This window comes from Manis pentadactyla, chromosome 19, assembly GCF_030020395.1.
Source record: "Manis pentadactyla isolate mManPen7 chromosome 19, mManPen7.hap1, whole genome shotgun sequence".
Classification (NCBI taxonomy): Eukaryota; Metazoa; Chordata; class Mammalia; order Pholidota; family Manidae; genus Manis; species Manis pentadactyla.
The window spans coordinates 3,599,669-3,625,820 of NC_080037.1; the positions used below are offsets into that span (position 1 = coordinate 3,599,669).

General features: G+C 39.7%; 1 protein-coding gene and 1 non-coding gene across 2 annotated transcripts in view; one reads left to right on the top strand and one right to left on the bottom strand.

Moving 5' to 3' along the window:
- Window positions 1-24,404, top strand: part of TMCO1 (transmembrane and coiled-coil domains 1) — a 38,692-nt gene extending 14,288 nt beyond the window's left edge. Inside the window, exons 5-7 of the mRNA XM_036922892.2 lie at window positions 211-278; window positions 11,382-11,526; window positions 23,827-24,404. Coding sequence (XP_036778787.1) covers window positions 211-278; window positions 11,382-11,526; window positions 23,827-23,925 — 312 coding nt within the window. The 3' untranslated portion in view covers window positions 23,926-24,404. The remainder of the gene's footprint in view (window positions 1-210; window positions 279-11,381; window positions 11,527-23,826) is intronic.
- LOC118930918 (U6 spliceosomal RNA) lies at window positions 7,499-7,604 on the bottom strand. Its single transcript, XR_005032211.1, has one exon. It is a non-coding gene; the product is annotated as a U6 spliceosomal RNA (small nuclear RNA).
- Window positions 24,405-26,152: the final 1,748 nt, after the last annotated feature.

A 26,152-nucleotide genomic window follows, 5' to 3' on the forward strand; every position in this document is an offset into this window, starting at 1 on the left:
TGGCCAGAATTGGGTCACAGGGCTACCCCGATGCTGTTTATCAGAAGGTGGCAGGGAGAAGAGGGCTTGGAGGTGGAGGGTGGCTCAGCCAATAAACAGCAATTTGCTAGGGAGCATCTTTTAAAATTGACAGGAAACCAAAACTTCTGGGTGTGCGTTAGTGGTGGTCTCTTGTTCATGTGAAATGACAGTCTGTTGGTCTCTTCACAGGTTCGGATGAAATCCATGTTTGCCATTGGCTTTTGTTTTACTGCCCTAATGGGAATGTTCAATTCCATGTGAGTATGCTTTTATATGGCTCTACTTACCTTGCTCTGTGTGTGTGTGTGTGTGTGTGTGTGTGTGCATGCAGTTAACTTTTTTTGGTGATACTTTGATGTCTCACAACTATAGAAAAGTTGAGGACTAACGTGTCCATCATCCAGACTCACAGTTAACATCTGCTCCCTTTGCTTTCTCTATTTTTCCGTCTCCGTATCACACGTGGACTTGTACATGTGTTACTTATATAATTTTCTTAATCAGTTAAGAGTATGTTGTAGGCTGCTTGCGCCTTTACCCATAACGACTAAAGACAAGGACATTCTCTTATGTAACGTCAGCCCCATTATCAAAATGAAGGAAATGTAACTTTGATAGAATATAATTAAATGATAACTTACCTTCTGATATTGAGGATATTTCATGTATGTGGCAAGGACTACGGTATTATGGGGCCTCTAAAAATAATCGGAGCAGAGCTCCTGTGTTTTAAGTCACTAGCATTCTGCCTCACAGTGAAGGTAGTCGTATAGAGGTGTTTGGGCTCTGAAAACAGACTCTGAGCGGCCAAAGTCCTGTTTACTGATAAGGTGAGTACTGTTGTCTAGACTGGCATATAGCAGGTGTGGGCAGTTGTGGGCCCACTTTTGTCAGGAGCTGGGACAGTGTATCCAGGGGTGACAGGCAGTCATCTACTGCCTTTCAAGGCCCGTTTCAACCATCTCACACGAATTGGAATTCCGCTCACTGCCTCTTTCCTTCTCTTCTCCTCCTCCTCTGCTGCTTCATTTCTGTCTGTCTTGCCCTCTCCCTGCCCCTCCCCTCAACCTTAGTCTGTTCTTCCTCCCCCTGTCCAGTGCCTACTGTGTGTTAGGCATGTACTAGGTGTCAGAACATAAAAAATAAGATGTGACCCTCAGGAATGTCAAAATTTTATCAGAAGAAAAGACAGATATACAAATATATTGATGGATGTTACAGAAGTCTGTGTGGGTGAGGTACAGTAAGGAAAGAAGTGAACTTTACTTAGGAGAGGGGCTAGACAGAGTGTCCAGACCTGCTTTAATACAGAATTTCAACTTAACTAATGATTACTAAAGTCATAGACCTTTAGAGCTGAAAGGGCCCTTTGGAAGATAAAATAACTTGCCCAAGGTATCTGGAAGACTCATGATTTCTGCCCTAAAATTCTAAACTCAGTCCTCTTTTTCACTCAGCCATGCTTTCTCTCAGTTCTTGGTCATATGTCACCATGAGGTAACCAAACAGTGGAAGCTTTCTTGGTACAACTCAGTACTCAGATATTCTTCTCTACCGGTCACATTCTGGAAGGATAGAGCTAAGTACACAGCTATACTTGTAGAAGTTCATGCTTAAATGCTACTTGCTACTTATTTTTCTCATACTTCTAATTTTCTAAATTATGTGTTTGTAGATGAGTGGTGTATGCATGCTGGGGGTGGGGCACTATTCTGATTGGCCTTGGCTTTATTGTATCATTACTGAGACAGATTTCAGTCTTGCTTTGCTTGAAGTTCAGCATTTTATTTTATTCCTTAGTGTGATGAGCCGATGAGTTCTGATGAAGTAGCCTAAGAAGTAACTGTGGCTGTGACCGCCAGTAGTGCTGCTTGCTGTTCATGTGATTCTTAATACTGTTCGTGAACATACTATAGCAAACAGTTTTCTAATTTTCCTCCATATACACTCCCCCTACCACAGTCTGAAAGGCTGCCCCAGGGGAAGGGCATCTGCTTCAAAGACAATTTTTCTCCCAATGCCATATTTTTCCTTTAAGATGAAACCTCTTTCATTACATTCTTTGTCTAATTATGAAAGTAATCCATTTTCACTGGAAAAATTCCAATAATACATAAATGCATAAAAATATAAAAATCACTCTGCCTTCTTCAAACAGTGATATCCTTTGAGATTTGTATTTTTTTATATGTATATGAACATTTATATATTTGTATGTATAAATCTTTCTACACAAAAATGGTTTTGTAATGTTTCCCTGTGATAATTTTGAAAATACAATATATATAACTCTAACATTTTTTTTTTATGTTAAATTTTCCATTGAATGGATGTTCCCTAATCTAGTTAACTAATTTTCTGTTAATCTGTATATCAAATATTTACAGGCAGTATGTACACCAGTATATACTTACTTCTTCCTAAGGTTATATCCTAGAAGTACTGCTTTGGTAAATTTTGACACAAATGATTGCCTAGAAGTTTTCACTAATTTATATTTTATTTCAATTAAATTATATTTTTAGATTATTTAGTACTTGTGAGTTGTTCTTTCTCCATATACTTGTTATCGCTGGGAATTACAAATCTTTAATGTTTGCCAGTATAATAGTTGAAAAATAGTATTTCTTTTTAAAGTTTGTGTTTCTTTGATTACTTGTGAGGTTTAGCATCTTTTCATATGCTTACTGTTTTCCTGTTTGTAAATTTCTAGTTCATATCTTCCCCATTCTCTCTTTTTTAATTTCTCACTTTGAAGAATTCTTAATGTATTAATGCTATTAAAACTCTTTTTGGAGATACATGGAAAATACTAATTTTTATGTCAAATCTTACTCTTTTCTGTTGTATAAATAATGCCTTCCTCATGCCAGATGACTGAAATTTTTTCCTATTTTCTTTTTTTTATATTTAAGTCTTGTTTCTTCTTTATTTTGGTGTTTAGTATAATTTTCTTCCAGTAGTAATACATGAAGGTATCTAAAAAATTCAAACAGTATGGAATAATATAAAAATGGGAAAGTGAACCCAAATGAGTTGAGAACTTATGTTCATGCAAAAAACCTGCACGTGGATGTTTATAGCAGCTTTATTCATAATTACTGAAACTTGGGAGCAACAAGATGTAAATGAATGAATTTCACCAAACAGTGAAATACTATTCAGTGGGCATTGGCCATGAAATGGGCTATTGGTCGTGAAAAGCCGTGGAAGAATCTTAAATGCATATTAGTAAGTGACAAACGAGTGTGAAAAGGCTACATACTATAAGCCTCTAACTGTAACATTCTAGAAAAGGCAAAACTATGGAGACAGTAAGATTGGTGGTTGTCAGGAGTTAGGGTTCAGGGGTGAGGGAGGGATGAATGGGCAGAGCACAGAGGACATTTAGAAATAAAAAGCTATTCTGTAGTGGTGATACATGTCACTCATCTGTTAAGACCCACAGCGTGCACACCACCAAGAGTGAGCCCTGACGTCACCTGTAGGTTCATCATTTGTCCCTGTGTGCCACTCGGGTGCAGGGGTGGGGGGTGTTGGTTGTTTAGGAAGCTGTGGTGTTTGGGACATGGGTATAAGAACTCCCTGTTCTTTCTTTTTTTTTTTATCATTCCGCTTATGGCAGATTTTATTCTCCAAAGAGGGCACCCATATATATCTTCCACTCTACATGGGCTCCCCATATGCTCTTTTTTTTTTGTGAGGGCATCTCTCATATTTATTGATCAAATGGTTGTTAACAACAATAAAATTCTGTATAGGGGAGTCAATGCTCAATGCACAATCATTAATCCACCCCAAGCCTAATTCTCGTCAGTCTCCAATCTTCTGAAGCGTAACGAACAAGTTCTTATATGGTGAACAAGTTCTTACATAGTGAATAAGTTCTTACATGGTGAACAGTGCAAGGGCAGCCATCACAGAAACTTTCGGTTTTGGTCACGCATTATGAACTATAAACAATCAGGTCAGATATGAATATTCGTTTGATTTTTATGCGAATCCCACATTTCTCCCCCTATTATTATTATTGTTTTTTTTAATAAAATGCTGAAGTGGTAGGTAGATGCAAGATAAAGGTAGAAGACATAGTTTAGTGTTGTAAGAGAGCAAATGTAGATGATCAGGTATGTGCCTGTAGACTAAGTGTTAATCCAAGCTAGACAAGGGCAACAAAACATCCACGGATGCAGAAGATTTCTCTCAAAACGGGGGGGTGAAGTTCTAAGCCTCACCTCTGTTGATCCCCAATTTCTCACCTGATGGCCCCCCTGCGACTGTGCCTGTCTTAGGTTGTTCCTCCCTTGAGGAATCTTACCCGTCTCTGGCTAACCAGTCATCTTCTGGGGCCATACAGAACTCCCTGTACTTTCAATGGAATTTTGCTACAAACTCAAAACTGCCCCCCAAGATAGTCTTTTTCTTTTTGAAGAATGGACCCAGAGATGACAAGGGTTAAAATTCAGGGTTTTCTCCATTTACTAAATAATGTGTAACCTTGCACAAGTTAAAATCTAACCTTCCAGTTCCTCAACTGTAAATAGGAATATTAATACAATGTCATGTTTTAACAAATGGTTAAAGATGCATAAAAAAGATAAAGGTGATCTTTTGCCCTTCTCCAAACTGTAATAATCCTCCTTTAATTAAAAAAGACACATATTAACAGATGGCATGTCCTTCTAAGTTTTGGTTTTTTGTTTAAGTGATATACTGTCTTGTTTTGCATCTTGCTTTTTACTTAACTTTAGGTTTAGATCTCTGTATCAGTACTTCTAGATCCATTCCATTCTTTTTAGCTGGTGTGTAGTATCCCGTGGCATGGTTTACTGTATTTAACTATTGCCTTATTGGAGGTTGCTTTTCTTTTCTTTCTTTTTCTTTTTTTTCTCTTCACTATTTTACTGAAGTTTAAAAACTTCGGGTCAAAAAGGAAAGTCGTTGCTCACTGGGTATAGAATTTCACTTTTTCAAGATGAAAGTTCTAGGGATCCTGCTGCACAGCAATGTGTGTAGTTAACACTACTCCGTGTACACTTAACAGTGGTTAAAATGGACATTTTCGTGTTATTTTTCTTTTTCCCCCAATTTAAAAAATACTTCTCAGGCCCAGACCTCATGCTTTAAGATTCCAGCTCAACAAGACAAGGTTGTGGCCTGATTTCTGCATTTGAAGAACAGCCTCCCAGTTGATTCTGACGCCCAGCCCCGTGTGGGACCAGTGACCAACAGGAGTGAGTCTCAGCCCTCCATGGTCTTGTCCTGTCTACATTTTCTGATTCATTTCTCCCTGAAGTGTCTTTACTCCAAGCCCATGTTATTTCACACTTAGGTATCTGGACCTTCTTTCTCCCCACACCTGGTAATTACTTCTTGTAATCATTCAAAACTCAGACCAAGGGTTACTTCCTTATGAAACTTCTGATTTTCCTCTACCAAACTTACTGTCTGTCTGTCTAATAGACTAAGTTCCTTACAGTCTTAACATATAATGGTTTTTATATCCTTAGGGCTGAGGGCCTATACAGATATTTACTGAGTAAATAAAAAATATTTGTAAATACACAACCCTCTTTCCTCTGTCTTGGTGTCTGTATTTTTCTGAAGTAAGAATTTGACCCCATTTGAGACATGAGCCAAAAATTTTTAAGTAATTACTAATTTCCAAGATGCCAGTGGTTCATTTATTAAAATACTAGTGAAGCAATTACAATGGAACCAAATTCTCAAAGTAAGAGAGTCTGAGTCTAGTTGATGAAAATGTCTTCTACTGACTCTGAGGTCACAGTTTATTTTAGACCATAATAGCTTGGAGAGTCTCATGGGACAGCCTAATCCCAACAAATATTGAGAGTCTGGTTATTTCAGTATTAACCTATCAGCAGTATACAGAAAAAAATAATGCGAGATGTTGACAAGTCAGTAATGTGAATCTGATTTTCAAAGTCCATGATCTCCCTAATAACAAGAGTGTTGACATTAGACTCGAAGAGGGAAGAATTCTCGATTTGCAAGCTAAGTTGTGAAACATGGAAATGAGTCATCTTGGCTTACGTTCGTTATTTACAGCAGGAGGTGATGCCAGATTACCTTTCCGGGAGAATGTGCCAGTTCTTTAGATATTTCTGGGCCTACAAATAGACCTTGGCATAACAATTTTGATTTGAATCCATTGTTGGTTTAGTTGCTCCATGAAGCTGATATATTTGGTCATAATCATGGAATCACAGAACTGCAAATAATAAAAATATGTATAGTTGATGTATTTTTTTCCATTTTTAGTCAATAATCATTCTCATTTACCTCTGATTTCCTCCTTCCAGTTTACAATCATCTGTGAGTGCACTACATGAATATTTATAGTGGGTTTTAACTATTCATTTTTTTATGTTTATTCAGTTCAAAAAATTGCATGCCATTTTTTTGTGTCTCACGATGTGGGAAATAAAAGAAAATTTCCTAGTCTTAAGTTCTCAAGTTGCTTATTGCTTTTGAATAAAATACATAACTATACAGGAAGTATTGATTTAGCAGTTTAAAATTTGCTATTTTTTTAATGTAGGGGTCGTTGTAGTTTGTAGATTTACAAATTCGATTATAGAGAGATCTTAAAAAGAGAGAGAGAGAGAGAGATTCTGTCACAGTAAACCTTACCCAGCTCTGTTCTGCCTCTTCCTTGGGCTGCAGAACAGCCTGTCTCTGGGTCTTGGAGAGGCTTCTTTCTTTTCACATTATTTTTCAGACTCGACTCGGAACCCCCCGTGTTCTCTGCCGAAGCAGCACTTTCCTGATGTTCATGTGTGTCTTTCAGTGGGACTCAGTTCTTGTTGCCTTCATTGTTTCCCTTGCCTCCTTTTTTCCTTTCCGTAACATTCATTGTGTGTCCAGCCTGTCCCCAGTTTAATGCTCGGCCCTGAATTGTCTCTAACACTGTCGCTTCCTCTGCCAGCTGACATTCCTGTCGCCTCTCTGTGGCCAGCCTGCCTGCCTGCCTGCCTTTCCCTCCACTTCCCTCCCTCTCTCCCTTCCTCCTCTCTGTCCTCTTTTCATCCATTCTAGCGCCAGCTTCATCCTCGTTTCATATCATTTCCTTCCCCCCCATGCTGTCGCCTCATTACCTTGCGTGTCACTAGCTCCCCACCTCTGCAGCCCCCCTTTGCTATCTCTGCTCTCTGCAACATTGTTAGGTTAACTGTCCTCAAAAGCGTGTTCCTCTTCGCCCAGTATCAGCACCTACTGCTGATGGGATAGTCACTGGGTGTCGGGCACTGCACTCGCCCTTTATGTATGTTACCGTATTAACCGTGACAGCCTTCTGAGTTCAGGATTATGATCTTTATTTTCCTGACGAGGATAAGGGGCTCCAAGTTACTCGACTTGCCCAGGCTCCCGCGGCTGGTGACCACTGACTGGCGCTTACCCAGGTCTCTCTGACTCTGCATACCCATCACAGTGCCACTCTGACTGCTGATAGTTTTTTTTTATGAAACACTTCATGAATCTGCGTGTCGTCCTCGCACAGGGGCCATGCTGATCGTCTCTGTACCGTTCGGTTCTACCATACGTGCCGCTGAAGCGAGCACCCTGACTGCTGATTTTCAAACCCATCCCCTTAACCCGGCTTTCACGGCTCCCGTGGCTTCCAGGCTTTGGCCTCAGCCTGTTGGCAAACTATTTCTTCGCATTGTCTACTAATTATTCTGTTCTTCATTGTTCAGTGTTACTGGGACTCTTGTTCTTTCACGTGAATTTTAGGATTGCTCGTGGTGTCAGTTTCCTCTAAAATAATCCCTTTTGAGTTTATATTGAAATTTTATTAAATTTGTACATTAATTTTGAGGAATTAGACACCTCTGTGATTTTTTAATATTACCATCTAGGAACATGGTATTTCTGCTAAGGCTATTTTATGTACTCTTGTAGTTTCTTTCCAAATATGTTCTTTATATTTTGTTGCCTTCTAGCTCATTACTACGGGTATATCTGAGGGCTACCAATTTTAGTGATTTTACTTTCTGTCTTGGTGAGCTCTTAACAGTGTCTAGTAGGTTTTAATTTGACTATTTGATTTTCTGCTCGATTTTATAGTCAAATAATTTGGTTTCTTTTTTTTCTAAATCCACCCCCAGCCTTTCTTTCCTGCCTTTGTTTCCTTCTCCCACTTCCCCTAGTTTTTACCTGAATTGAATGAGAACAACCAGAATGTAAATACGTAATAATGAAATACTCAGGATAGGTCAGTGAAAATGGGGAGATGAAAACAATGTCCGTATCACTACTTTGATACTATGAAATCTGTAGAGAATCGAGGATTCCAAAGCTGTACGTCCCAGACACTGCGGGGAGCCGTTCCTGTCCTAGTCAGCAGTCCTGTGAACTTGCTGAATTCTTGTAGGATTGCCATTTATGAAAGAAATTTTTAAAAACACAAAATATTTTCTGATAGCCTCTAGCTTATAATAAATTTTCAAAAAAGCTGAGGGCAAAAAGTCCTTCATCATGATACACTGAGAACTGTACAGTTAGGCCCTGCGTTTTGTATAAAATGAGATGCTCACGTGCTTCCCCTTAGAACAGGGAATGTGCCGTGCCTAACGTGCGGTACGTTATCTTTGCCATTGTGTTGTTTTACTTTTTATTATTTAAAATTGTAGTTAAAAAATTTTTAGTATAGTACAGTACACATGTGAGGCACCTGCTTCTGAACAGTAGTAGTCTTCAGGTGTTCAAAAGGTCTTATGTATTTTCATTTTATTTTTCAACTTTTAAAGCTGTTAAGTCAAAGACCATTTCTGAAAAGCACACACCATATAATATATACTCAGCAAATACTGATGATTTACATTTTTTGGCTTTAAACCAATATTGTACTGCCTGACTGTACTTCACTAATATAAGGTAAAATATTATTATGGTTTCAGGTCTTGTTTGTTTTATATGCAGATACCCAGCTTTCTCAACACTGTTTACTGAAGGGATTGTTCTTTCCCCATTGAGTATTCTTTGCTCCCTTGTCAAATATTAGTTGACTATATATGCGTGGGTTTATTTCAGGGCCTCTGTTCTGTTGCATTGGTCTATAGGTCTCTTTTTATGCCAGTACATACTGTTTTGATCACTATAGCTTGTAATATAGTTTGAAATCAGGAAGTGTGATACCTCCAGCTTTGTTCTTCCTCAAGGTTGCTTTCGCTATTCGGGTCTTTTGTGATTCCATAGGAAGGTTAGGATTGTTTGCTCTATTTCTGTGAGAAATGCTGTTGGAATTTTGATAGAGATTGTATTGAATCTACAGATGACTTTGGCTAGCATAGACATTTTAACAGTATTAACTCTTCCAGTCTTTGAACGCAGATCTTTCCATTTATGTCTTCTTCAGTTTCTTTCATCAGTGCCTTACAGTTGTCAGTGTGTAGGTTTTTATCTCCTTGGTTAAGCATATTCCTAAGTATTTTATTGTTCTTGATACTATCGTGTATGGGATTGTTTGTTTCTTTTTCAGATAGTTCGTTGTTAGTATATACAAATGCAGTTCTCTTTTGTATGTTGATTTTGTATCCTCAGACTTCACTGAATTTGAATTCTTTATTAGTTCTAAAAGTGTTCTTTTTAGTTACAGTTTCAAGCTAAAATGCCTATAGAAGATGAATTTGCTCAGTGTGTATGTTAGCAGTAAGAGGAGAGAGGTATCTTGGGCTGTATCTGTCCCCTCCCTCTTCTCGCAGTGTAACTCTGGAAGGATAGTCAGACCAGCGTACCTAGAACAGCGGCTCTAGATAGCATGTGACCAGGAAATACTGTGACAGCTACGGTTAATATTTCTTGTGAGTGAATCACAGTATCTCCTCCTGGAAAAATGACTGCTTTTGTGTTGCTGTTGTGAGGTTAGTAAAAGAATGACAGTGATTACTCCAAGCAGATCTTTAAATATTTTTGTCATATATAAGGAAAGTCACTTTATGATCGAGTCCTTTCCCTGTGTAAACACATACTAGGAAGGCAGTGTGAGAAGTAGTAAATGGACAGTTGTACCTATAGAACATGTCACATTCATTCTGTTTCCTTTGAATGCAGTTGTGTAAGACGTTCTTCACAACCATGGTTGTTGACCTGGATGTTTAGATATTTTTACCTGAGAGGCACAGATGGTGTTGCCTTCTTCCTCTGTAAGAACATTCTAAATACTAAGTATTCTTCTAAAAGGACATTTTTCTGGCTGTTTTAACTGGAGTTAAAGACTTTATTTGGATAATTTATCAAATGCTGTCATGTGTTTCTCTCATGTTACAGTTAAAGTGTCACTATCCTTAACCACAGTAATTTTTATAATTTTTGCTGTTGTCTGATTCTGCAACGTATTCATAGAAAATCATACAAGAAGTTCATATCCCTAGCATTATAAGCACATACTTATTTTCTTCCAGCTTTTTCCTAAGCTATTCTCTTTCAGAACCACTTTTCTATTGTAGAAAAAGTAAAGGGAATGATTTTCAGATGCTAAAAGTATGTTAAAAGTTATCTTGGAATATGTTGGATATGATTTAGCAATCTGCTTTGTTCATTCACTACTATATAGTCCATGAATTTCTATTCAGAAAAGTTTATCCTGTTATATATATTGGGAACCTTTAGTCTTGGGAAAAAGGACTCTTAAAATCTTACTTGCGTCATGGTTGAGAGGAGTGGTTCTCAGAGTGTGGCCTGGGAGTCTCTGGAGGTCTCTGAGGTAAAAATATTGCCATAATAACTCTAAGATTATTTACCTCTCTTACTCATTTTCTCATGAATGTACAGTGAACTTTTCCAGCGGCTTCTCGGTGTGTAACGCTGCAGCGGCCTGTACTGAAGGCAGCTGTGAGGCTCCAGCAGTTCCTCTGTTAAACAGCATTGAGGAGATTGGTGGGGTGCTGGGGGGGGATGCCTTCTCATTAAATTATTTTTTGTTTTGGAGAATAGTTATTTTTCATAAATATATTTGTGTTAACATACAGTTAATTTATTTGCTACCTTTTAAATGATTAATAGTTTAATATTTGTTTTAAATCATAAAATAGGACATTTTGATAGCTACAACCTCTAAATAAAACCTTTTTAGAGCCCTTGGTAATTTCTCAGCGTGTTAAGGGGTCCTGATAACTGAAAAAATTAAGAATCACTACTTTACAAAAAGACTGATGGGAAAAATCTAGGCCATTCCTTACATCCTTGTACTTCAGGTCTCTTTTTAGAATATTACCCTTTCTTTGTGTTTTTTACAGATCAAGGGACTTAGAGTTCTATTTCTGTCCCAGGTTCTTTTCTGGAACTAAGAGGCTTGTCAGTCTTCCAAAAATAACAATTCTTTGTTTTTCCCTTTTTAGATTTGATGGTAGAGTGGTAGCAAAGCTTCCTTTCACCCCCCTTTCCTATATCCAAGGCCTGTCTCATCGAAATCTGCTGGGGGATGACACCACCGACTGTTCCTTCATCTTCCTGTATATTCTCTGTACCATGTCAATTCGGCAGGTGAGTGACCATACCCACTACTTAATACGCCTCCCTCGATGCTCTCACAGCCTGAATCAGCTCTTCCTCCTGCAGTACTGGAAGTGTCTACCTGTTGCTGCCCAGATCTTTCAGCCGCTTGTTTTAGAACTCCAGAGTATCGTCTCACACTCTCTTAAATGTGTAGGTCGATGACTGATCCTTTGGGACAGGAAATAGCTGTGAAACCAAACGTGGTTTCCCCATCCTATTCTCAGCCCTCAGGTTCCCTGCAGCTGTCTCAAGGCACAGAAGTAATCGGTGGGTTTGCCCTTCTCAGGATCATTTATTCTTTTTACCAGTGTCTTTTGGTACTTCGGAACACAGGTAAACATAATAATAAATAAAATATTTCTGATTTTAAGTTACTCACAGTTGAGATACAGTCTGGGTTATGGAATTTACACTCAGCCACCGTGATGATCAGACACTTAGAGTGAAAAAGAGTGACAGCTAAGAGAGAGTGTGGAGGACTGGGGGCCCAGAAGAGAGACATCATCATAGGATTAGTTGGGGGAGATCCGGGCAGGAAGGTGGAGAGAATGAGGTGGCTTTCAAGGCAGGACTTGGAAAAATGAGGGACTAATTAGAGTTTCTGGCCTGAGAACTCTCCCCGTCTCAGGGCACCACTCGGTCTTGAACGTGCTGCCGTTCCACTGGGAAAGCTCATGCGACGTAAATATGCACATGATCCTTTAATGTTTATTCCATAAGCGATTCTTTTGGACTTGCCTTTCCTCTTCTGAATACTGTGTATGGCAGCAGATTTTTTGGTTGGCTTGGCACATGAGAATCAGTAGGAAATGGAATTACATAGTTTGAAGCTCACAAAGATCTTCATGGTCTTACTCCTGAATACTCTGTCCACGTCGTCTCTCATCCATCACTTCCAGCCCTTCTGACTTGCCTGACGGGTTCTGTGTGTTACTCACCCAGACTCACACTTGCTGAATGCTCCTCCTCATCTGTGTTTGGATGCATCCCATCTGCTCCTTGCATATTAAGTGCAACTATGTTTCAAGGCTTCATAGAGTTATTTTCTGACACTGAATTGCTTTCTGAAGGATAGATGTGAAAGGAGCATGCCGGATGCAGAAATAGCAGAAGACTGTACTGTAGGCTAGTGAAATAGCATTATGTTCTAAACTATTACAGGGATGAGAGGTGTGGAAAAGGGGAGGCAACGCTGAGAAACACCTAGAGGTGATCCGGGAGGCCTTGGGAATTGATAGTGTGAGGGGGAAAGGAGAAACTGAGGCGACTTCTGGGTTATGGCTTTGGTGACCACGTGGAGACAGTTCCCCCGAGAGGGTGCAAACAGGAAAGGAGACGAGGTTGGTGAGAAACTGTGCTGTTTAAGGTATTTGTGGAGCAGCTCAGTGGGTGTCCACTAGGGAGTCGTATTTGACCTCTAGAATATTGCTCTTAAATTTGATTATTTAAATCTGAACTTTTAAAATTACAGCTTTGATTGAAATGTTAACTAAAACAGTGATTTGTAGCAGAATGTATATGTTCTGCTTTAAGCAACAAATAGTTCTACTTTGGTTGCAGACGTTACTATGTCATCTGTGGTAGCTCACGGTAGTCATTTTAGGGGCACCATTCCCACTGCTCCCTGGATGCTGGCACCTAATTCACCTTGTGAAACTCAAGTTTTTAAACGAAATAGGTGTTTAGAGTGATCACTGAGGAAGTTCAGCTCATGCTGGTCTTTAAACCCCTTCTGGCTATGTCTGATCGTCTGGTGAGGTGTACGTCTGCAGTTAATTTTATCAGGAATGAAACTCTGATTTACTATGGTGGTTAGCAAACTTTTTCTGTAAAGGCCTAGATAGTAAATATTTTTGCATTTGCTTTTCAGGCCATACAGTCTTTGTTGCTCAACTCTGCCATTATAGTATGAAAACAGTTGTAGACAACATGTAAATTAATGAGTGTGGCTGTGCTCCATCAAAACTTTATTTACAAGAACAGGCAGCACGGGTCAGCGGTAGACTGCTAATCCCTTAGTCGGCTAAGGTTCGGGCGGAGACTGTCACATCTATTCTGTCATTATAGTATGAAAGCAGCTATAGACAGTATGTAAATGATGAGTGTAACTGTGTTCCACTAAAACTTTATTTATAAAGGCAGCTAGTAGACCAGCCATGGCATGCTAACTCCTGAAAGCTGGAGTGTACAATATGCGCCATAAAGTTAAAATTGTAACATCTATCAACCCTAGGCTGGTACAGTTTAATGAAATAATTGCTCATTGAATACAAAAAAAGAGAGGGAAAGTCACACTATAGTCTCAGTTTTCATGAAAGTGAAATGGGGTTTAGTGTACAACCTCACCATGTTATGACGATCACATGACAGCAATACAGAATGTGTGCAGTTCTTAAGGTGACACTTAAAAGAAAAAAATCAGTGCCCCTCCCCCCCACTTGGGGTATTTTTGAAATTAATATTTGTTTCCTAGCACAAGATAGGACAAATTTTCTTTTGACAGATTGAAACATGGTGCTGTCATAGTAACTGAAAATAAATCTAAATACCTTTTCTCATTTTTTTCCTCCTTTTGTTTACTCCCTTAATGCTTAGTGATTAATGATTAGCTGTCCTGACCTTCACGTCACAGCAGTTCCCTTTGTGTGAATTTGTAGCAGCGGAAATGGTAGGTCTGCCGGCTTCCCTCTGAGGTGTTAAGTTAGTCAAGGGTAGTGATGGAATTCAGGAATAGAAGGACATTTCCTTAACTTCTAAAATTAAGGTATTTGCTTTTTTTTTCTTGTAGAGTCTGTAGGGGATTGTGTACATGATGATCTCCTCTATATAAAGTGCTCTAAAGCAGTAAAAACTCAACTAAACTTACTTAGTAAACACCTGTGGGAAAACTGCTTATAAAGTTATGTGACTGTAAAAGCTATGAGCAGATTTTTGCTTTGAAATCAAAAGGGATTAGTGGTTCTGAGGAAGAGTGGAAGAAAGTGTCTTTTTTTTCTTTTTTTCACCCACATCTTAATATATAATGATGTATATATGACTGTAATCTGAAACTTGTCATGAGAATTTGCCTCTGCCTCCTTCAACAGGTATGTATGCTCAGGACAGTGATAAAAATGCATAAATTCTCTTTTTCTTCATACTTCTGGTTTTGATGGGGCAAAGACTTTTGATACACTGTGTTGTGTGTATAAAGACAGGTTGTAATTTTGTCATGTTGATACATCTTAAAGTCATCAAAATGATGAAAGGGCCAGATGTCTGCCATCCCCTTATCGTTAATTTATCTCACTTTATTAAAGGTTTAAGTCATAATTCATTAATGTCAGTATAGGTCATCTACAAGCAGAGTATTTGCACTGTAGTAACTTCACATCAGTTAGGGGTGCACATGTTTCAGAAAATGATTGCTAACTACTAATTGAGAAGAATAGATTACTGAGGCATCATCCTAATCTGATCCCTTTGTGAATTGTTTGACCATATGCGTTCAAAGTTTTATTTAGAATATTCCCTGTCATTGCTGAAGATAGACTGAAGCTTTTATACTATGCTAGGAATTTTCTGAAGCTGAAAATACAGGGTAAAAACCAATGACTGGTCTTTATCCTTGTAGAACTCTATGTGGGAAGACTGACCCCTAAGACATAGTAAGGTGTGTGATTGATACCGTTTCTGTGTGTGTGTGTGCATGTGCAAAATGGTGTAGGAAGGAAAAAACGTGCAGTAAAAGCAATGGCTTCAGAGACCAATTCTATGAAACCAAGGTTTTATATAAAAGGGCCATTGTGGCTGTATCTTTAAGGATGTGTAGAGGTTTTCCAGTCTCATCAGTGTTCTTGACATTGGAAGCAGTATAAGTAAAAGCATGGAGACTTCCAAGTGTGTGGTGAATATAGGGCCCAGTGCATCCAGAGCTGCTGTTGATGGGATGTAATGGGATAGGAAGCGCGCCCCTGCTCAGTGTCTGCTCCTCACAGTACAGCGTAGAGTGGTTTCTTCTTTCTTTACCTTTCTTTTCTTTTTTCTTTTTCTCTTTCTTCCTTTGTGTTTCTTACAGTGCAACTCTGCTGGTGGCATGTTCTCTTAATCTTCATTTATCTGAAAATGTTTTTCTTTTATCTTTACTCTTGAAGCATATTTCCTGGGTGTAGAATTCTGGGTTGACTGTTTTGTTTTAATCCTTTCAGTATTTCTAAATGCCTTTTTTTCCCATTATATTCTGGCCTTCAATGTCTCTGATGAGAAGTCCTTCATATCTTCATATCCCTGTAGGATATGTGTCACTTTCTTCTGGCTGCTTTCAGATTTCCTCTTTAAGTTTGGTGTTTAGCAGTTTAACTGTGATGTGCCTGGGATATTTAAAGCAATTTAATCATACTAGAGTTTATGGTTTTCAGTAAGTCTGGGAAAACTTCAGCCATTATTTCTTCTTCATTTTCTGCCCCATTCTTCCCTCCTTCTGTGATTCCAGTTACTTTATGTTCATCCTTTTGAACTATCCAACAGGACACTCACTGAGTTCTGTTGTTTTTTTTTTATCTTTTTCTCTCTGTTCTTTAGATAATTTTTATTAATCTATCTTCAAATTCACTGAGCCCTCTGTTATTTCTAATCTGAGTTAGATTTAAGCCCATCCAATTACTCTTAAACTTTGATGTAATATTTTTTAGTTTCAGAATCTCTGCTTGGTTCTTTTTTTCCCCTGTTGAGATTTCCTATTTGTTCATTTATTACGAACATACTTTCCTTTGTGCTTAAGCATTGCTATTTAGCTGCTTCCAAAACTTTGTCTACTAATTCCAGCATTTGGATCATCTCAAGGTTGGACTCTAACTGTTGCCCGCTTTCTTAACTGTGGGTCGTATTTCTTGTTTCTTGATATGACTGATAATTTTGGATTGAAGCTTAGACATTGTGAATGTTAGGTTGTAGAGACTCAATTCTATTCCATGGAAGAGTGTTGAATGTTTTGGTTAAGCAGTTATTTAATATTGCATTCCAAAACTAATTTCTGTCTCCTTTGTGTTAGGCAGCATCTGAAACTATTATTTTAGTCTTAGCTGGGCTGCTTGAAAGCTTTCTCACACACGTGCATAGTTTAAGAGTCAGCCACAGATTTGGGCTTAAACATGGTTAGAACACCCCCTGTTAGCTCCCTGTTTTCCAGGATTCTTTCTCTTGATTCTAAGATGCTGTGGCTGCCCTAATCCCTGTCCTTTGGTTCTTCAAGCCAGTGAGATTACCGTGTCATTCTGAGTCTTAGACAGCTGACACAGTGCCAACTGGGTCTTACCGTTCACTATGAAATTTAAAAATAAAAAAAAAAGCTTGCCTTTCTGCATTAAACTAAAATTCAGAATGTTCTCCTTGACTGATCCTCAAATACACGACTAGCCAAGCTACCTGGGGATGTTTTCATTGGAAAGATGTTTGAGAGAGAGACAGGGATCAGGATGGTCACTTGGTCCTTTGAGCAGCACCTGTCTGCCCCCAAAGACCTCCTTACGAAAGAGGCCTTTAGAAGATCTAGGATATGTATCCACTCAGCATTACAAAGGAGGTGCCATTACCCTAGTGCAGATGCCAGGGGCTCATCCTGCTTTCAGAGTTTTGATTTCCCCTTTGCAAGATGTGTGTTGAAATCAGCAGTGTCATTTATCTCAACATAGACATATTCTGGGATGCTGGAGTCACAGCCACAGTGGACTGGCTGCCTGAAGGCGCTTGGGGGAGAAGCTTGAAGGGCCCAGCAGAGGACCTTGGGTTCCAAACCGTATTTATTAGTTTCTGTATTGTGGTTTTACAAGAGATTTTGCTTAAAGAAAGGATTCTGTGGCTTAAGGCGTTGAAAATGATTGATCTAGTCAGTCCCCTTCTTTTAAGTGTCGGAACATTTAGATTGGTGACCTGAAAAGTGATTGCCTGTTGTTTCTTTGTCTAGTTTGCCAGTACTGAGACTCAAGTCTTCTGACTACTAACCCAGTAATATTTCAGCTACCCCAGTGTCATACTGTCGTTTTTTTCCAAGAAATATCTAATTTCTATGTCATTCTCCCAAACAGCCTATTAAGATATGATATGAAAACTCTGGGACTGTTGGATGGGGCGATTTGAGGTGATAGGATTTTACACACAGCTTTATGGATATACTAAAGATTATGTTAATGGGAACTTGATGAGAAATTGTAATGAACTGGAAGTGAAGGATGATGCACCAAATGCCATGGTGTATTTCTTCCCTACATATATGTATAACAGTAACAATATTATACCCAGCGGTAATAGTAGTATAACTTCATTTGGGTTTGGGTACCTGGACCCCATTCCAGTGTGTTTAAATATGTGGGAGGGGGTCTTTCCACACATACTTATGCCAAGCAATTCTTGAACACCAGCATGGTGTTGGAGGACTCAACTCAATCCTGATGCTATCTGCCCGGACACAGCAGCAGGTTCCCAGGTTGAGGGCTCTGTCCTGCAGGACTGCCCTCCACCCCCCACTCCAGACTCCGGTCACAAGCCCCGGGCAGTTTCCTGTGCTTCTGACCTACCGGCTGCACATGGGAGGTTCCCACAACCTCCCCATTTGGTTTGATTAATTTGCTGGAGCGGCTCACAGAACTCAGGAACACACTTAATATTTACCATAAAGGATACAGGTTAACAGCCAGGTGAAGAGAGACACAGGGCACGGTCCCAGGTAAAGGAGCTTCTGTCCTTGTGGAGCCTGGGGCCTGGCTCTGTGGCACAGGAGGCGTTCTGGCTCCCCAGACATAGAAGCTCTCCCCAACCAAGAAGCAGGATCCAACCGAGCACCGCCCGCAAAGGCAGAGAGAGCAGAGCTCTTCTCTGGGGTGTTTTGTGAGGGCTTCATTGCAGAGTCATGATTGACTAAATGATTGGCCATTGGCTGATCCAACCTCCCTCCAGCTCCTGCCCTTGGGTCGGGGTTCAGGTCTCTCATTAACATGACAAAACACCCATTTTACCTTTAAGACTCTTCAGTGTTTTCAGAAACTGTGGATGAAAACCAAATATACCTGGGAAATACATATTTGGTCATTAGAATGACCAAAGTGTCTCTTATAAGTCATTGCATCACAGATGGTTACCAGAGAATAACAAAGAGTGAACTGAGTCTTGCCATGGCTGACTTGTTTTAGATAAATGTCTAAGAAGTAAAATTTAGCAGAATGTATTTATTGCCAGTGACCTGGATCTTCCCAAAATAATCCAGTTAGCAACCAACAACTTCCTTTTCTTGATCACCGGTTCTTACCCTTTGCAAAGAGGAAGGAACGCAAATCCTGTAGTGGTATTTTGCCAATGGGTTTCCTGCCAATGGAAGGCATGATTACAGGAAAATGTTTTTCCTTTGTTTTTCCCTTCTGACATACACGTTTCACTCGCTACCCTATTACACAGGACTGGACAGAAATTCAAAATAATTGTCTTATATTTTTCCAAAACCTTACCACATCTTATTGTATTTTGCATTTGTGTTAAGTGTTCTTCCATATCTTAATAATATGTTAAAACTCCTGTCTTTTAGAAAAATGCATGTTTCTAAACTAGGTCTTGCTGATCAAGGGAGCCTGAAAAATTGGAGAACTGAGAGACTGTAAAAAAGCAGTAAGATCAAGTTTAATGGATGAGACTGTGGAAAGATAGAGGAGATGATACGTACAGAAGGAGCTGCTCCGCAGTGTGATGCTCAGAGAGTGTTTATCGAAGTGCACCCTGACGGCGGGCTCTCCTTGTCCTCACAGGCTTGTAAGGATAATAGTGAGCCTGCTTCACTGAGTTGTTAGGATTAAGTGAGAACATAATTGAAGTGTTTAGGACAATGTCTAGCACTTTGATAACACCCAGAAAAATACTTGTTTTTGTCTTGAATTACCTGGTTTAGCAATAGTTCAAAAAGTTGGAAGCAAGGAATAAGAAAAGGGCATTGTAATTCCAGGGGGGAAATCCTGGGGCAAAATACCTCTAAAACCAAAAACAGTAAAAGGGAGAAAAAAGTTAAGAAATCCTTTTATTTCTTACAAGCAGTTGTCCCGTCTCTCTCTAGACCAGGCTGCAGCAGAAGAGAGCTCCACCCAACCTCTCCAGCCCAGATAAACCCTCCGTCCAGATAAACCCTGCATGCCCTTGTAATCACCCTTTGATACATAAATTGACTAATGCTCTCCACCCCTTGGAAACATCTATTGATATGCAGATACACTAAAGGTAGGCGTATCTGGAAGTATTGCCATTTTACCCACAGGTATACAATTATTATTAACACAACTTTTATTTTCCTATATATTCTTACAACCTTCATATGCATTTTTTATAGACTATTTTTAAAAGCGATTTAGGTTCACAGCAAAGTTGAATGGAAGGTAGAGATTTCCCATATCACCCTGCACCACACATACACAGCCTCCTCCACTGTCAATACCCTGTACCAAAGCAGTACATTTGTTAAAATCAGCAAACCTACAGTGACACTTCATTATGACCTAAAGTCCATAATTTACATTAGGATTCACTCTTGGTTTTGTACATTCTTTGGGTACAAAATATGACATACGTCTTTGCTATAGTACGGAGTTCCCATAACTGAAATTTTTTATGTCAGCCCTGCTACAAGATTTTTTTATTCCTAAAATAAAGATCTCATAGATGCGATTTATTAAAGGAAAACTGTGCCTGCATCTCAGTTCCCATCTTGCTTTGTAGCCTCTCTGCCTCAGCTTTCTCATCTCAGAAGCAAGGATAACTAAGGATTGATATCTAGTTCTTAGAAGTATCTGTAAACTTTAAAGTGCATAGGTGTGTAGGGTGTTATCACTGCTGTAGAGAGAATAGTGACCTTTAGTCTCTTACTTACGTCCTTGGCATCTTAAGACCATCAGTTAGTTCCTACATGTTTCAGAGGAAGAGAGTTCACAGACAGGAAACAGGGAATCTTTTATCTAAGAAAAACTGTCATAAGACTGTTAATTGTGAGACTATAGGAATTTAAACAGATTTTTAGAATTTCACTAAAGGATAAAATTGCATACAGTCAATAAGTACTTACCTACCAATAATTATCTTAAGTGTAAATGGACTGAATGCTCCAACCAAAAGCCATAGGGCGACTGGATGGATTAAAAGCTAGGATCCATCTGTATGCTGCCTGCAGGAGACTCGCTCCAGACCTAAAAACAGACAGACAGAAACTAAAGGGATGGAAAAAGATACTCCATGCAAATGGAAAGATTACTGATTAAGAGAAATAGGGAATTAGTGAATTGTATCACTTGGTCGTCTTACTGCTTTGTGCAGTGGATTTTTAGAGGCAGGCATGCAGGGGCTGGTTTTATTGAAAATCTGGGACTAGGGAGAAGTAGCCTGACCTCCTAGTGACTGATTTTTCATCCTGTTTTCAGATTTCCTTTTAAAATAAAGCATGAGCTATAGTATTGTGAGTGAGTGGGTAAATAGATAAAGTATTGTATGGTAAATATAAATGAGTCCTGAAAGTGGTGTCTTCCTATCTAAATATTCTGTTGTATTCTGACAGTGTGTTACCTCATAAATATGAACACTGACACCCGTAACAGTATCAAATTAATGGGGGGGGTTTGGGGGAGGGACACGTGTACTTCACAGAAGCCCACATGGGGGTCTTCTCCTAGTGCCTGTGTACAGCAGGCCCCCAGTCCCTACTGAGTGAATGAACGCAGACATGCTGACCTGCCTACCTCGGCATCAAGTTTGCTCTGAAGACCAAAACTTTAACTTAGGAGGTACTATGTAAGAGAACCCACTGGATGAAGAATGAAAACAAATGCGTTTTAATTCTAACTCTGCTCTTTAACTTTGTGTGTACAAGCCATCTTACTTTTCCAAGCTTTAATTAGAATTCCTCAAATACAAAGTGAAAGGCTTGAGTAAGAATAATTAGATGATGCTTAAATGCTGTACAAGATATTAACTGACCTTTACTTACCCTCCACATTCAGAAGCTGTCTCCCTTCCCTCTTTAAAGCACACCGATTAACCCCCACGTTACCCTGTCCACTCATGATTGCTCCTTAGTTCTCCTATACCTGTGGCTCCCACCAGTTGAGGCATTGCCTTCCAAGAGCCAATTGTCTTTATTCCAAAACTTCATGATGGTGTTACTTGCTGTTGTATTTACATAATTTGATTTACTGCCATGTTAACTGATGAAATATAACTGAGACAATTGAAAAAGATAAAGGGAGGTGCTAAACATCCTGGCAGATTCTGGACTCAGAATGCTTTCTAAGTTCCATCATCCTTTTAAGAAATTAGAACTGAGTATTTCAGTTTCAGCTTCAGATTGTGCAGTAATGACTAAAGCCAGCCAGAAGACCCATACTCGAACAGAAGGCCCTGCTACAAGACATAGCTACTGAGTGCACTACTTCCAGGCTTTGTGTTAAAATAAAACATAACCTCTTATTATGATTCTCCTCTTGAAAAAGATCAGCTTCTTTGGTTAGTAGACCAAGGTCTCATCAGGTAAGAGGGCTTTTCCTAGGATCTGTATCCCATAATGTCATGATGTTGTGGGCCTTTAAAGAATACAGTAGCAAAAATCTGATTTCAGGTCATAAACTAATCCTTTTATGCAGGAATTATGCTCCCTGACATCAGGCTCTACTATAAAGCGACAGTAATCAAAACAATTTGGTACTGGCACAAGAACTGACCCATAGATCAGTGGAATAGAATAGAGAGCCCAGATATAAACCCATGCATGTTATGATCAATTAATATACAATAAAGGAGTCATGAATATACAATGGGGAAAAGACAGCCTTTTCAACAACTGGTGTTGGGAAAACTGGACAGCTACATGTAAGAGAATGAAACTGGATTATTGTCTAACTCCTTACATAAAAGTAAACTTGAAGTGGATCAAAGACCTGAATGTAAGTCATGAAACCATAAAACTCTTACAAGGAAGCATAGGCAAAAGTCTCTTGAATATAAGTATAAGCAACTATTTCCTCGACACATCTCCTCCAGAAAGGGAAACAAAATAAAAAGTGAACAAGTGGGACAGTATCAAACTAAAAAGCTTGTGTACAGCAAAGGACACCATCAGCAGAACAAAAGGGCATCCTACAGTATGGGAGAATATATTCATAAATGACTCATCTGGTAAGGAGTTAACATCCAAAATATATAAAGAACTCATACGTCTCAACACCCAAAAAACAAATAATCCGATTAAAAAGGGGGCATAGGATCTGAACAGACACACTTCTCCAAAGAAGAAATCCAAATGACCAACAGGCACATGAGAAGATGCTCCACATCACTAATCATCAGGGAAATGCAAATTAAAACCACAGTGAGATATCACACAGCAGTTAGGATGACCAACATCCAAAAGACAAGAAACAAACGCTGGTGAGGATGTGGAAAGGGGAACCCTCCTACCCTGCTGGTGGGAATGTAAATTGGTGCAAACATGTGGAAAGCAATATGGAGGTTCTGCAGAAAAACTAAAAATAGAAATACCATTTGACCCAGGAATTCCACTCCCAGGAATTTACCTGAAGAAAACAAGGTCCCTGATTCAAAAACACATATATACCCCTATATTTATCATCGCAGTTTGCAATAGCCAAGATATGGAAGCAACATAAGTGTTCCATTAGTAGATGAATGGATTAAGATGTACATGTATGCAATGGAATATTATTCAGCCATGAAAAGAAAAATCCTCCCATTTGCAACAACATGGATGGGTCTAGAGGGTTTGTGCTCAGTGAAATAAGCCAGGTGGAGAAACACAAATACCAAATGATTTCACTTATTTGTGGAATATAAAAACAAAGCAAAACAGAAGGAACAATTTAGCAGTAGACTCATATAGACACTGAGCAGTGACTGGTGGTTACCATGGGGGAGGAGTTAGGGAGGAGAGAGGGAGGGGGAAGGGGATAAAGGGGCACAGTAATTCACAGTCACAATAAAAGTTGGCCAAGGGGAAGGTAGCACAGCACAGAGAAAACAGTTAATAATTCTGTACCATCCTATGTTGATAGATAGTAATCGCACTAGAGGGGGTGAGGATTTAATATGGGCAGCTGTTGAACCACTGTGTTGCATGTTTTAAACCAACATAAGATTGTATATCAATGATACTTTAACTAAAAAGCAAATAAATAAACTAATCCTTTTAGTTTGTCTGGCTTCTGTTTGAGATCTATATAAAACAGTCTTCCCTGTATCTCATATTAAAACCCAATTCTTACTCTGTTTCCTTCACAGAACATCCAGAAGATTCTTGGCCTTGCCCCATCACGAGCTGCCACCAAGCAGGCAGGTGGCTTTCTTGGCCCTCCACCTCCATCTGGAAAGTTCTCTTGAATCCAAAAGAACCCTCAGATTCCTGTCATTCTTTTTAGACTTTCAGATCAGACTGGCACCTGTTTTATAGCAAGAGCTGTGGGTGGCCTTACACATGGGCCACTTCCTCGTTTTGAGTTATTTTTACACTTTTTGGATATGATTTGAATGAGAATGGCACCCAACAAACATGATTGTACTTTCAGTCACCCATTAATTTTTTTTAATATGTGTGTTGATTAGGTAAGTTCAGTTGAAATGTATAATGAGAAACAAATAGCACCTTTCTTGTTTTTATTCCATGAGTATTTCCTGTGTGACTGACCCCCAAGTCTGTGCTGTGCGCCTTGTATCCTGGACGTGGCTCTTAGGAGCATTTAGAGATCTGGAAGAAAAATTTAGTTTGTGTGACTCCCAATTGGAATTACTTGTTTTTTTCAAGCCAGATGTACTACCTGAGATTAATAAAGAGGCCAAAATTTTAGCTATTTCATCTACAAGGAGAGAAGTTTTGTTTTGCTATATTTCTAGATACGTGATATTGGTAATCTGAACTAAAGAGTAAACATTGGTCAGGAGGGGCTAAAATGAAAGTTTTTATTGTAGAGTTTTCTCATAGTTGCTTCATATGCTCAGAATACAGAGTTGTCCTAATACAGGACTAGGAAAGCACGAGAGGAAAGGGAAGTAGGAGCTCATGGGAAATAAGAAACGAGGGTCTCGAGCAGCCCCTTTGCGCCCGGTGCGGCCTGCGGATTCCTGCGCAAGCGCCGTCCTCCTCCCTGGCAGCTTGGAGTTCTCGGCGATGGCCTCGGGACCCTCCTTTCAGTCTCCCTGGCCCGGGGTTCCTGCCACGCGCCTCTGTGAAGGAGGAGAGGCTGCTTCCACCATGGTCTCCCTCGCCCTGCGGTCCGCGACGCGAAGTGCTGTGTGGAGGGACAGCGCTGGTAATGAGTGCGTACATCTATCCAGAGTCTGCTGAGATGCATGTATTTGCCAGTGAGAAAAGACACATTATTTGCAAAGTACCAACGGATAAACCGACAGCAGACTTCTCAACAGCAGCAAGTTCGGAAGACGGTGGGGGAATATCTTCCAAGCTGAGGAAAATCATTACCAACCTAGGATTTCTTGCACAGCTAGTCCATAAGTTAAGGGGCAAAACTGGGACAGTATTTTCAGAGCTACGAAATCCATACATTTCATGGATATATTTCAACGACAAAAATACCGGGAAGAAAGGTGTATGATAAAAGAATTGTTGATACAGAAATTGATAAGATACACAGATAAATTTGAGTGTTTTGTGGATTATCTAGTTTAAGGATTATTTCAAGAGAACCCCATGAGGTAATTTCTGTTCTTACCCTCATTTAACAGAAGAAGAAACGGGCAAGAGGGGCAGTTGATTCGTTCAGTCTCGCTCAGCTGCTGAGTGGCAGCCTGAGTCCAGGCGCTCCGGGCTTTGTTGGCTGGGAGCCTCCGCGCAGGCGCGATGTGAGCCCTCCCCGCGCCACCCCTCCCCCCCCTCCGCAGCTGGAGAGCGTGGGCTCCGCAGTGGGGGACTCGTCCCGTGCTCCTCTTTCCTCAGAGCCGTTGGAGGTGGGAACGTACCAAGCAGACAGAAACGGAAGAGAAATCTATTTCAGAGTGACTTTTATCAGAAAGGATGCCTGCTAATAGATGCTGATGATTTCTAATGGTCATTTCTTCATGTCATCGGCTATGCTAGGCAAAATAATAAGAGACTATGAAGAAAATGACATAACAATGGTGACAAAAATGAAAAGGTGCCACACTCCAGATGCCGCCCGTTGCCTTTGCAAAGTGAGGCGTGGAGCCCATCCTGACCGGTTTGAAGCTAGTGCTTTCTAATCAGATTTCTTATGGGCCAGATTGTCATAAAGTGTTTTCCTGTGGAATACGTATTCTGTACATACCCCTTTACTCATCCTCGACCGTTACTGACTTACGGCCAGTCCTACGTCTACGCCTGCCTGCTCCCACTCCTCTATTTGAAGCAGAACCTAGGCATCATGTCTTTCATTCATAAATATTTCAGGGCTTTTAGATAAAATCCCACTGCCATTCACACCTAAAAAATGAGTAATTCCTTGATAAATTGTCTATAGATGTCAAGATTTTTTACATTTTTTTAAAAACAGGATCCAAACAATAACGATATTGTGATTGATTGACAGGCCTTGTCAATCTCTAATCTCTTGTTTTGGTTACAAACCAGAGTGCC